Here is a 13,734-nt window from a genome sequence, read left to right as displayed (position 1 = left end):
TAACAAAATAGGAATGTCTACACCTACTTAAGGATTAAGTATTGAGGATGGCCTATGATAGACATGTGCTAGCAAATGACAAATCAGAAACAACTGACAGACCCCCTGGGCTGTCCTAAGTAAACCTTAAGCTACCATTGGTAAATGTGAGACGCAGGAAGTAATGTAAAACGGTCTATATGTTTTGTGTCACTTCCTCTCTCAGGATCTTTTTGTGGAGAGGTGGCTCTGGCTTTTTATTTTTTGCAGTGTTCATTTATGTTGTCAGTGATATAGAAATATATATTTTATAGATATATGTGTACATATATTAAGTTAAGCTTCTGGACTTGGAACTGAATTCTCATCTTCTTCCTTTCCCCATTCCCATTTTAACAACAACAAAAATTACCCCAGACACTTTTCCCTTTTCCAAATCTCCTAAATGATATACCAACAAAAGCCAAAAATTACATAATGCTAAAGCACAGTGTGCAGTGCATCTTGGCATCTTGGCATGGCTGCAGCCTTTGTCAGGGTTTGGCAGTGAGCATCCTTGATACAATACTGGGAGAAGCTTAGTAGCATAGTTCAGGTGAGACGTCTTCTCTGAGCTCTCTCGGAGTTTAGGCTGATTCCTTTTTTTCCTTTACCTTTCCTAAAAACGCCATCCTCCTAGGAGGCCCCTCATCTTGGAGGAGGCCTCATGGCTGGAAGGTCTCTGAACTTCCCTTGGTTCAGGCTAGGCTGAGGAAATCTTATACCCTTTTCTCTCTCTCTTCTTAATTCCTTCCCTCTATATTAATTAAACCACCATAAAAATCCCAAACTGATTTGAATATTTTTATTGGGATTTGAATTCATCCCTGGTGACCAACTAAATTTATATTTCAGTCAAAAACCCCTAAATTTACCCCTACACCTCCAGGAATTGATGCAGAGCGAAAGGAGCAGAACCAGGAGAACATTGTACACAGAGACTGATACACTGTGGTACAATCGAATGTAATGGACTTCTCCATTAGTGGCAATGCAGTGATCCTGAACAACTTGGAGGGATCTATGAGAAAAAACACTATCCACATTCAGAGGAAACACTGTGGGAGTAGAAACACAGAAGAATAAACAACTGCTTCAATACATGGGTCGAGGGGATATGGTTGGGGATGTAGACTCTAAATGAACATCCTAATGCAAACACCAACAACATGGAAATAGGTTATGATCAAGGACACATGTAATACCCAGTGGAATTGCGCGTTGGCTTCGGGAAAGGTGGGTGGAGGGGAGGGAGGGAAATAATGTGATTCTTGTAATCAGGGAATAATGTTCTAAATTGACTAAATTAACTAATTAAAAATAAAGTAAAGGTTCTCAATTTACCATAAGGCAGAAATACAGGATTATTAACTACAGTCCTTCTCTCCAGGAACTTATCTAAGATAGACACACAGAGGATTCATTTTTAGATCACTTGTAGTCAGTAAAAGAAAATGGTAATGAAGATTCAGGGTCCCAAACTCTTCCCCAACCTACCTCTACTTTATGACATTCTTTTTTTTTTTAAACCCTTACTATCTGTCTTGGAATCAATACTGTGTATTGGTTCTGAGGCAGAAGTGTGGTAAGGGCTAGGTAATGGGGGTTAAGTGACTTTCCCAGGGTCACACAGCTGGGAAGTATCTGAGGTCACATTTGAACTTAGGACCTCCAGTCTCTAGGTTTGGCTCTCAATCCACTAAGCTACCCAACTGCCCCCTACTTCATGACATTCTAAGAATGATAGTGGAACCAGGAAATTGAGGGAGTACAATATTATTCTCCCCACATTTGCCTTAGGTTCTTTAATTTCTCCTTCAATTTTTTTAGGGTTTCTATCTATACTGTGAACTTTAGATTCGTCCACTCTACTTGGATTAACAAATTCAGGAATGTCTACACCCATACTTAAGGATTAAGTATCTAGGAGGATGGCCTATGATAGACATATGCTAGCAAATGACAAATCAGAAACAGCTGACAGACCCCCTGGCCTGTCCTAAGTCAAGCTTAAGCTATCATTGGTACAGGTGAGATGCAGGAAAGTGATGTAAAACTGTCTATATATTTCATATCACTTCCTCTTTGGGGTCTTTTCGCAGAGAGGTGGCTGGTGGCATCTTGCTGAGCATCTTGGCATCATGGTGTGGCAGCAGCTATTGTCCAGTTTAGCAGTGAGTTTCCCTTGATACCATATTGGAGGAAGCCTAGTAATCTAGTTCAGGTGAGGCGTCTTCTCTGAGCTCTCTTGGAGTTTAGGCTGATTTTTCCTCCTTTACCTTCCAAACACTATCCACTTAGAAGCCTCTAATATTCTTCAGAAACCTTGTTGCAGAGGACTTTGAACTCCCCCTGGCACAGGCCAGGAGGGTGAAATCCTATGCCCTTTCCCTCTCTCTTCTCCTTGATCTCTTCCCTCTATATTGATTAAACCACCATAGATTTCCAAACTGTCTTGGGTATTTTATTTGGGATATCCCCTGGCGACCAAAAATCAAACTTAGATTAGGTCATGACCCTAAATTATCTTTACATACCAACTATCTGCCAGATGGATGGGCCTAGGTTTACAGTTATACTGAAGTGTCTACAAAACATATTAGATGAAGTTTCCCCCTTAGACTCTCTTCTTTTTGCTTTTGAAAAAAACCCAAGTCAACAAGATTACCATATTAGCAATTCATAAACATTGGTAACTTTTTGGAATCTTACTAAAGTGCATTATTTATGACTCTAAACTGCTTTCCCCCCAGGACAAAAATTTAGCTACCATGACCTAATTTATTTGTGTCCTGGGAGTATAGCTGCTGGTTTCTCTAGTCCTGCTGTTGGCCCATTTCCCACAAGTACTCAAAATAACTATCCCACATGCTGGGGGCCATCAGACCATGACACCTTGACAGAGTCACGCATGGTAGCTGGGGAGACCACAGAGTGGTCCTTGGTGAGATGTGACTGCCCACTCTATCCCCTTTACATGACCTCTTTCATCAATGCCCCTTACCTATGAATTGACATGATTATTATTCCCCCAGTCTCAAAAGAAATAATGCAAGAGCAAAGAACCTGTACCCTAATTCCCCAAAACATCACCAAAAGATCAGACCCTTAAACCCAATCCCCAAAAGACTACATGGGTTAACTTTTACTTAAGTACATAATTCCTAGCAAAACTGAAGCTACAGGCCAAACCCCCAACAACTTCCCCACTCACAGATGCCTATTCTCATGAAGTCAGCACATAAATCAATCATAGAGGCCCAAGTGATAAGTACAAATGCATCAAGCTTCAGTATGCCTCAGTGATTCAGGAACTCCCTAGTAAAGAACCTGAGAAATGGCCAGTCTAAATTTGAATTGTGTTCCCAGTACCCTCAGCCTCAATGATATGATTGCTGAATTGTCTTCTAAGAACTGCTGATTAATTATTCCATTTTATTAAAAGCAGTACGTAATTTTCTTTGATTGTTTGTAAGCTCAAAACTTCTCACAGGGTAATGAGAAAATTAAGTCACCTGTGACGAAATCATTTATCTTGTGTGTAACCTTTATTCTATCTTTAATCACAATACAAAAATATAGAATGATAATCAAGTGATTTGTTAAAAGTCAATGTATCACTTTTCCAATTATCTCTCTTTGATTTTGTATACCTGCATGCCAAGAATATGGGTATAAAAATAAAGATCAGACACCGGGATAGCGGAGCAGCTGTCAGATGCAAAGCAATCCCATGGCTGTTATGATTAAGCTGTCTTCCATTTGTTATTTTTGTTGACTGATCGTTTGCCACCTGTCGGGAACCATGGAGTCTTGAGTGAGGCTGGACCCCACCCACAGCAGCTCTCCATTAAAACTAGTTTTCTACCTGGTCTTTAGTCTTCCTTGGGAAGAGGAGAAACACTATTTATATGGAATAGCAGACATCCCTTTCCAAGAAACTGAAGAAAGGCCATTCTATAAAGTCTCCAGGTTGGTCTTCAGCCTCAAGAGGAAAGGAGAAAAACTCCTCAGCTCTGAGCACTTTTTCCTTTCTTGTAGTTCCTAAAGCTCCCAGAGCTATCTTGAGGTCAAACTTCTGTGGAAAATAAAATCTACCTAGTCTCTTTCCTCAGTGATTAACAGCCTTGCCAGACCCTCCCCATCGTAGTGATTCTAAATCAGTCTTTCCTTGACTTCTGGCCCTCATACTAGACTTCAACACAGATAGTTAACTATACACACATATCCCTATACACCCTAATATCACAGTTTCTTGACCATCTCACTGAGCATGACCTGTTCCTCCAGCCTATCTCAGTAATACCCAAAGATAGTCATACTATGGATTTTACCATCACCCATATACAATCCACTTCCATGTTTAGAAGCTGAAATTCCCTTTTCTGAACAAAACTTGTTATATTTCCATTTGTGTTTCTACTTTGCAATTGTGGAAGAGGCATGAAGAAAGAGAGGTTTTTCAGGACAAGCCAAGCATGCAAGAAACAAAGCTGAGGACCTGTCTGTCAATCAAGGGGAAAATTCCAAACAGAATGTTCCCAGGAAGAGAGGCTTTTGGAGCTGGCGAGGGGAAATGAACTGAGGAGACTGGCTCTCTGGGGTTACTGACCAAGGGAGAAACCTCTTCTCTGGACTCCTGACTAAAAGAGACTGACTTTTTCTGATCTAGGCAGAGAGAGACCTTTGGGGTTTGACAGAGTCTGGACTTGAATTACTCAAGCAGAGATTATTTGACTGAAGAAGAAAGAAGATTTAACCATTGTCCTCCATCTCTCTGGCTGTCTCTAGTCACAATTATAGCTAGATTGACATTTCCCAAACCCTCCTAATTCTCCTTATAGATTAGGGACACCCCTATCCCCTTCATCTCAATCCCCATCCTGTTTGTTCCCAATAAGCCCCTTTACTTGAAGAAGGAAAAGAAAAGAGTTTTTTCCTCGTAATTCTTATAGTCCACTCTGGGGGAGGGAGGAAGCCAAAAGGCTTCAAGAAGAGGGTGATTAAGGGAGGTGAAGGAAGGGAGAGGGCAGGAAATAGTTTGATTTATTAGCCATTAGGGATCAATAGACAAACCCAAAGAGTACCTCTCTAGCAGCATCTCTATCTCTCTCCATCTATCTCTCCTCAATCTCCATTACAAATAGTTACCCTCAGGTTCTACTAGCAACTCTCTCTAGTCAAGCCAGAGTATCTGCAGTTACCACAACCACATATAGTTTCCACACAGATTATCATTTTTATTATACAATCTTAAAGCCTGTTCAAACTATTCCTCAGCTCTTCCTTCAAAAATTTGAGAGATACTCCTCCCCTAGCGGCCGAGGCAGCGGCGGGGAGCCGCGGGCCTGGGCCCGGCCATGCCTCCGCCCCCCCCTCCCCCCCCCCCCCCCCCCCCCCCCCCGCTTGGCCCCGATGCTGCTGCAGGCCCGGAGCGCCGGGGCGGCCGCCTAGAGCAGCAGCGGCTCCAGGAGCAGAAGCCCCGGTGGCGGGACGCGCAACAGAGGCACCAGCTGCAGCACCTCGAGTCCTTTTATGAAAAGCCTCCTCCTGGACTTATTAAGGAAGATGAGACTAAGCCAGAAGACTGTATCCCAGATGTACCAGGCAATGAACACGCCAGAGAATTTCTGGCTCATGCTCCAACTAAAGGGCTCTGGATGCCCCTGGGGAAAGAAGTCAAGGTTATGCAATGCTGGCGCTGTAAACGGTATGGACACAGAACAGGTGACAAAGAATGCCCATTCTTTATCAAAGGCAATCAGAAATTAGAACAATTCAGAGTAGCACACGAAGATCCCATATATGACATCATAAGAGAGAATAAGCGGCATGAAAAGGATGTGAGGATACAGCAGTTAAAGAAGCTACTAGAAGATTCTACCTCAGATGAAGATGGCACTAGTTCCAGCTCCTCAGAATGTAAGGAGAAGCATAAGAGAAATAAAAAGAAAGAGAAACATAAGAAAAGGAAAAAGGAGAAGAAAAAGAGAAAGAAAAAGAAAAAAAAGCACAAATCTAAATCAAATGAGAGTTCAGACTCTGACTAAAAAGTCATTTCCTTTGAATCCATCTTGTCACTCCAGAATCATAGCTGAATGTCAGAGGTAAAGAAGTAGCCACAAAAGGGCCTCAGTTGACAGAGAAAAAAGAACCAAAAAACTTGCATAGTTAGCATCCCCCCATGGCATTTTGCCCTCACTGCCAACAGTGATGAATTCACTGTGATATTGAGTTTCTTATATGCCACACTGCTGGATTCTCCTCCTCCTCCTTCCTGTGTACTGTAGTTTGTGATTAGTTTTGAAAAAAAAAATCAAACATAAGATACGAAAATATTCTAGGTGTTTCCAAGAGAGATTCCCCTAGAAGATCAGAGGGTTAATGGAGTAGTAGGATGACTTGAGATCTTCAGCAGTTACAAGTGCATTCTATTGAGTGATGAATAATAAAACTCCATTATTTCTCACTTAAAAGTGAATATCCTTGCTGTATACTTGCAAGATCTAATGGTGGAAGAATGGAAAAGGAGGTAGCTATATGAAATATCTTATCTTCATTGTAATCATTTTGTTGTAGAATCTGGCACTCCACAAAGTAACTGATCTACTAAGATTTTTAGGGAAAAAAAATTTTTTTGTCAGCAGAAAATCCTTCCTTTCCTTCCCAGTACAATCTACTCCCCAATTCAGAACAAAAGAAAACCCAATAAAGATGTGAACTCAAAAAAAAAAATTTGAGAGATAAATTCATTCCTAAAGTTAAGATAGCATATTTGTCAGGCTCAGAGCATTCTCTCTTACTATAATAATTTCCTTACCATCAACTTCTTCCATTCTTCCAATTCTAACAAATGTATTCTCTAATCTCATTGTGATCTCTGAACCCTCAGTCTCTCCCTAGCCTCCCAGTAACTTAGCTCTTTTCTGGCTTCTTTTGCCTTCTTCTTTTGCCTACAGATTGAGACTCCAAAGTCATTTCAAAAACTTCTCCCCTATGCCTCTACAAAATCTTCCATCTTCTATCATACCACCTCCCAATCACAGTCAACTTGAATCTATTTTCTAGCCCTGAAACAGCCCAAAGGGGAAAAAAAGAATGCAATGGTAGTGAGTTTAGTTATAACAATTATAGAACTCCAACTCCTATAGGGCACTCACAGCACATCAAACATCTTTGTTCATCTTTCCTAATGCTTTATCACATTTCCCTTTAAGGCTGTTTCAAATCTTTCTCTTGTGATATTCCTCAAGCTCATACCCCTCCCCAACCCTTTTCTCCCACATAATACCTTCCTCAGAAGATGATTTTGCTTCCTTTGTCAAAGATCACATAATTTCTTTATTTTTACCCATTTGTTCTTCCTCTCTTATGAAATGCCACAATTAGATTGGAAGGGTTTTAGGGAAGAAACACAGAGGGAATACATATAAATATTTTTACTTTATTTTAACAGAGAGGGGGAAGGGAGAAAGGAGGGAAAAGGAGATCAGACTGCTTAACCATTAGTTTAACCCCCTAGCTAATAAGCCTGTCTCCTTACACTAAAATCCTAAAGGTCAGTCCAACAGAGATCTCATATCTATAGCGTCCTTAGCAGTTAGATGCTGGTATCTAAATGAAGGTCCTCAGAGGTCCAGAGAATGACTGAAGTCTTCCTCAATCTTCCCTTAGTCCACCTAAGTGTATTGGGGAAAAGTGCTCGCTCTTGCTTGAAGGTCTGCTTATCCAAGGTCCAATGGAGTCCACAAGAGAGATAAGATCTGCCACCATCAGTTTTTCCCCTCAGCTCAAACTCCAGTTGGGGCAAACTCAGTCTCCAACAGTTTTTGGAACCTTCCCCTGCCAGCTCTGAAGATTCTCTGTCTTGAGGACCTGCCAATCATGCTTTGCAACCCTACTGCTACACTTACTATCTCAGAATCTTCCCCATCACTCCTTTCTTTTTTTTTTTTAAATATATTTTATTTGATCATTTCCAAGCATTATTCGTTAAAGATCATTTTCTTTTCCTCCCCCCAACCCCCCATAGCCGACGCGTAAGTCCACTGGGCATTAGATGTTTTCTTGATTTGAACCCATTGCTTTGTTGATAGTATTTGCACTAGAGTGTTCATTTAGAGTCTGTCCTCTGTCATGTCCCCTCAACCTCTGTATTCAGGCAGTTGTTTTTCCTCGGTGTTTCCACTCCCATAGTTTATCCTTTGCTTATGAATGGTGTTTTTTTCTCCTGGATCCCTGCAAGTTGTTCAGGGACATTACACCGCCACTAATGGAGAAGTCCATTACGTTCGATTATACCACAGTGTATTAGTCTCTGTGTACAATGTTCTCCTGGTTCTGCTCCTCTCGCTCTGCATCACTTCCTGGAGGTTGTTCCAGTCTCCATGGAGCTTCTCCACTTTATTATTCCTTTTAGCACAATAGTATTCCATCACCAACATATACCACAGTTTGTTCAGCCATTCCCCAATTGATGGGCATCCCCTCGTTTTCTAGTTTTGGGCCACCACAAAGAGCGCAGCTATGAATATTTTTGTACAAGTCTTTGTGTCCATTATCTCTTTGGGGTACAGACCCAGCAGTGCTATGGCTGGGTCAAAGGGTAAATATTCTTTTGTCGCCCTTTGGGCATAGTTCCAAAGTGCCCTCCAGGTTGGCTGGATTAATTCACAACTCCACCAGCAATGAATTAATGTCCCTACTTTGCCACATCCCCTCCAGCATTCATTACTTTCCTTTGCTGTAATGTTAGCCAATCTGCTAGGTGTGAGGTGATACCTCAGAGTTGTTTTGATTTGCATCTCTCTGATTATAAGAGATGTAGAGCACTTCTTCATGTGCTTGTTAATAGTTTTGATTTCTTTATCTGAGAACTGCCTATCCATGTCCCTTGCCCATTTATCAATTGGAGAATGGTTTGATTTTTTGTACAATTGATTTAGCTCATTATAAATATGAGTAATTAAACCTTTGTCAGAGGTTTCTATGAAGATTTTTTCCCAATTTGTTGTTTCCCTTCTGATTTTAGTTATATTGGTTTTGTTTGTACAAAAGCTTTTTAGTTTGATGTAGTCAAAATTATTTATTTTACATTTTGTGATTCTTTCTATATCTTGCTTGGTTTTAAAGCCTTTCCCCTCCCAAAGGTCTGACATGTATATATTCTGTGTTTACCCAATTTACTTATGGTTTCCTTCTTTATGTTTAAGTCACTCACCCATTTTGAATTTATCTTGGTGTAGGGTGTGAGGTGTTGATCTATTCCTAGTCTCTCCCACACTGTCTTCCAATTTTCCCAGCAGTTTTTATCGAATAGTGGATTTTTGTCCCAAAAGCTGGGATCTTTGGGTTTATCGTATACTGTCTTGCTGAGGTCGCTTTCCCCCAGTCTATTCCACTGATCTTCCTTTCTGTTTCTTAGCCAGTACCAAATTGTTTTGATGACTGCTGCTTTGTAATATAGTTTTAGGTCAGGGACTGCAAGGCCCCCATCGTATGTGTTTTTTTTCATTATTTCCCTGGATATCCTTGATCTTTTGTTTTTCCAAATGAACTTTGTTATGGTTTTTTCTAAATCAGTGAAGAAGTATTTTGGTAGTTCAATGGGTATGGCACTAAATAGATAAATAAGTTTGGGTAGGATGGTCATTTTTATTATATTGGCTCGTCCTATCCATGAGCAGTTAATGTTTTTCCATTTGTTCAGGTCTAGTTTTAGTTGTGTGGCGAGTGTTTTGTAGTTGTGTTCATATAGTTCCTGTGTTTGTCTTGGGAGATAGATTCCTAGGTATTTTATTTTGTCTAAGGTGATTTTGAATGGGATTTCTCTTTCTAGTTCTTGCTGCTGAGCTGTGTTGGAGATATATAGAAAAGCTGATGATTTATGTGGGTTTATTTTGTATCCTGCAACTTTGCTAAAGTTGTTGATTATTTCAATTAGCTTTTTGGTTGAATCTCTAGGATTCTTTAAGTAGACCATCATGTCATCCGCAAAGAGTGATAACTTGGTCTCCTCCTTGCCTATTCTGATGCCTTCAATTTCTTTTTCTTCTCTAATTGCTACTGCTAGTGTTTCTAGTACAATGTCAAATAGTAGGGGTGATAATGGGCATCCTTGTTTCACTCCTGATCTTATTGGGAATGCATCTAGTTTATCCCCATTGCAGATGATATTAGCTGTTGGTTTTAGATATATACTGTTTATTATTTTTAGGAATGACCCTTCTATTCCTATGCTTTCTAGTGTTTTTAATAGGAATGGGTGTTGTATTTTATCAAAGGCTTTTCCTGCATCTATTGAGATAATCATGTGGTTCTTGCTAGTTTGCTTGTTGATGTGGTCAATTATGTGGATGGTTTTCCTAATGTTGAACCAGCCCTGCATCCCTGGTATGAATCCTACTTGATCATGGTGAATGATCCTTCTGATCACTTGCTGGAGTCTTTTTGCTAGTATCCTATTTAAGATTTTTGCATCTATATTCATTAGGGAGATTGGCCTATAGTTTTCTTTCTCTGTTTTTGACCTGCCTGGTTTTGGAATCAGTACCATGTTTGTGTCGTAAAAGGAGTTTGGTAGAACTCCCTCTTTGCTTATTATGTCAAATAGTTTGTATAGTATTGGGGTTAACTGTTCTCTGAATGTTTGAAAGAATTCACAGGTGAATCCATCAGGCCCTGGGGATTTTTTCTTAGGAAGTTCTTTGATGGCTTGATGGATTTCAATTTCTGATATGGGATTATTTAAGAATTCTATTTCCTCTTCTGTTAGTCTAGGCAGTTTGTATTTTTGTATATATTCATCCATTTCTCCTAAATTGGTGTATTTATTGCCATATAATTGGGCAAAGTAATTTCTAATGATTGCCTTAATTTCCTCCTCATTGGAGGTGCTGTCCCCCTTTTCATCTTTAATGCTGTGAATTTGCTTTTCTTCCTTCCTTTTTTTAATTAGATTGACCAGTACTTTGTCTATTTTGTTTGTTTTTTCAAAGTACCAGCTTCTTGTCTTATTTATTAAATCAATAGTTCTATCACTTTCGATTTTATTAATTTCTCCCTTAATTTTTAGGATTTCTAATTTGGTTTTCTGCTGGGGGGTTTTAATTTGATAGCTTTCGAGTTTTTTCAATTGCATTTCCAATTGATTGATCTCTGCTCTCCCTTGTTTGTTAATATAAGCATTCAGGGATATGAATTTGCCTCTGATTACCGCTTTGGCTGCATCCCAAAAGGTTTGAAAGGATGTTTCGCCATTGTCATTTTCCTCGATGAAATTATTAATTGTTTCTTTGATTTCTTCTTTAACTAAACGGTTTTGGAGTATCATATTGTTTAATTTCCAATTGGTTTTAGATTTGGTTTTCCATGTACCATTACTAATCATTATTTTTATTGCCTTGTGATCTGAGAAGGCTGCATTCATTATTTCTGCTTTTTTGCATTTGTGTGCTATGTTTCTGTGACCTAATGTATGGTCAATTTTTGTGAATGTGCCATGTGGTGCTGAGAAGAAGGTGTATTCCTTTTTATCCCTATTTATTTTTCTCCATATGTCTATTAATTCTAATTTTTCTAAGATTTCATTCACTTCTTTTACCTCTTTCTTATTTATTTTTTGATTTGATTTATCTAAATTTGATAATGGTTGGTTTAAGTCTCCCACTAGTATGGTTTTATTGTCTATTTCTTCCTTCAATTCTCCTAGTTTCTCCATTAGAAATTTGGGTGCTATATTATTTGGTGCATACATGTTGATTAATGATATTTCCTCGTTGTCTAGAGTCCCTTTTAACAAAATATAATTACCTTCCCTATCCCTTTTGATCAGGTCTATTTTTGCATTGGCTTTATCAGATATCATGATTACCACTCCTGCCTTCTTTCTATCAGTTGAGGCCCAGAAGGTCTTACTCCATCCTTTAATTCTGACCTTGTGGGTGTCAACCCGCCTCATGTGTGTTTCTTGAAGACAACATATGGTAGGGTTTTGGATTCTAATCCATTCTGCTATTCGTCTACGTTTTATGGGTGAGTTCATCCCATTCACGTTCAAAGTTATGATTGTCATTTGTGGACTCCCTGGCATTTTGATAGCCTTCCCTAATTCTAACCTTTTCTTCTTCAGCTCTACCTTTTAGTCCAGTGATTTACTTTGAGTCAGTCCCCCTTGTCCCCTCCCTTGATGTTTCCCTTTTTAGTCCCTCTCTTTTTCTTCCCTCCCCCTCCCCCCTCTCTTTCCCTCCCTTTTTGTTCTCCCTCTCCCCTTCCCCCCCTTGGTTTTCCCTTCTCCTTACCCTTGTTGGGTAAGATAGAATTCAAGATCCCAATGGATCTGGATGTTTTTCCCTCTCAGAGTTGATTTCCCTGAGATTGAGGTTTAAGTAACCCCCCCCCCCCTCTCTTCCTCTCCTTCTTATAGGAGTTTTCTTCCCCTCCCCTTCCCATGTGAATCTTTGTGTGAGAACCATTATTCTATTTGGTCTTTCTTTACCCCCTATTTATACATTACATTTTCCCCATATGTTAGTATACATAGATTGATATAAATGTAGTCCTTATAGAAGAGAGTTTGAGTAAAAGAAGAAGATAACATTTTTCCCCTTTCCTTAATATTTACCTTTTCAGGTATTCCTTGCTCTTTGATTTTCGGTATCAAACTTTCCACAGAGCTCTGGTCTTTTCATTGCAAAAAGTTGGAAGTCTTCTATTTTGTTGAATGCCCATACTTTCCCTTGGAAGTATATAGTCAGTTTTGCTGGGTAGCTGATTCTTGGTTGGAGACCCAGCTCTCTTGCCTTTCTGAAGATCATGTTCCATGCCTTACGATCATTCAGAGTAGAACTTGCAAGGTCTTGTGTGACCCTGATTGGTATTCCTTTATATCTAAATTGTCTTTTTCTGGCTTCCTGTAGGATTTTTTCTTTTGTTTGATAGCTTTGGAATTTGGCAATTACATTCCTGGGAGTTGTCTTTTGGAGGTTTAGTGTAGAAGGTGTTCTGTGAGCTCTGTCAGTGGCTGTATTGCCCCCTTGTTCTAGAATCTCTGGGCAATTTTCTTTGATTATATCTTGTATCACCATGTCCAGTTTGGTGTTTATTTCTGGCTTTTCTGGGAGTCCAATTATTCTTAAATTTTCTCTTCTCCCTCTATTTTCCAGATCTATCACCTTGTCGGTGAGATATTTTATGTTCTCTTCTAATTTCTTGGTGTTTTGGCTTTGCTTTATTAGTTCTTGCTTTAAAGCCTGGTTTTCTTTTACAGTTTGGTCAAACTGATTTTGTAGATGCGTGAATTTCTTTTGCATTATTTCCCACTTTTTCTCCCAGAGGGCTTCCATCTTTTTGGTCATTTCTGATTCAAATTCTTCATGGGTTTGTGGAGAGTTTCTATTTCCTTTGGCAGATTTTGGAGAATTTTCTTGTATATCTTCTTCTACCTGCTCTGTATTTTGTATTTTGGCTCCATAGAATGTGTCCAAAGTCGCCCCTTTCTTCTTATTTTTCTTGGTATTTTGGGGCTTCTGTGCTTCTGTGGAGTTTGTCATCTCTGAATGTGGAGGATTAGCTTTTCTTATCTCTGTCTGGTGATCAGAGGCTTTAGTCCTGGGCAGATGGTTCTATGAGCTTTCCCTGGGTTAAACTGAATATGCCTCACTGGAACTGGAATGGAAGGGTCGGACCACGAGGCCACACTCTCCCCCCGGCTCACTT

The 13,734-nt window shown here is 39.7% G+C and overlaps 1 protein-coding gene across 1 annotated transcript; it reads left to right on the top strand.

Annotated features, from left to right (window-relative positions):
• The first annotated feature begins 5,378 nt into the window (after positions 1-5,378).
• On the top strand, positions 5,379-6,071 carry LOC100010078 (retinitis pigmentosa 9 protein homolog). Its single transcript, XM_056803827.1, has one exon. It carries the CDS (start codon positions 5,379-5,381, stop codon positions 6,066-6,068), a length of 690 nt encoding a protein of 229 aa, XP_056659805.1. The 3' UTR covers positions 6,069-6,071.
• Positions 6,072-13,734: the final 7,663 nt, after the last annotated feature.

The sequence above is a fragment of the Monodelphis domestica genome, chromosome 6 (genome assembly GCF_027887165.1).
Source record: "Monodelphis domestica isolate mMonDom1 chromosome 6, mMonDom1.pri, whole genome shotgun sequence".
NCBI classification, from domain to species: domain Eukaryota; kingdom Metazoa; phylum Chordata; class Mammalia; order Didelphimorphia; family Didelphidae; genus Monodelphis; species Monodelphis domestica.
The sequence above is the reverse complement of the archived record's forward strand: the minus strand, read 5'-3'. Positions and strand labels throughout refer to the sequence as shown.

What these genes read in the sequence shown, in the direction of transcription:
- LOC100010078 (XM_056803827.1), top strand. Translation starts at nt 5,379, where the DNA reads ATGCCTCCGCCCCCCCCTCCCCCCCCCCCCCCCCCCCCCCCCCCGCTT.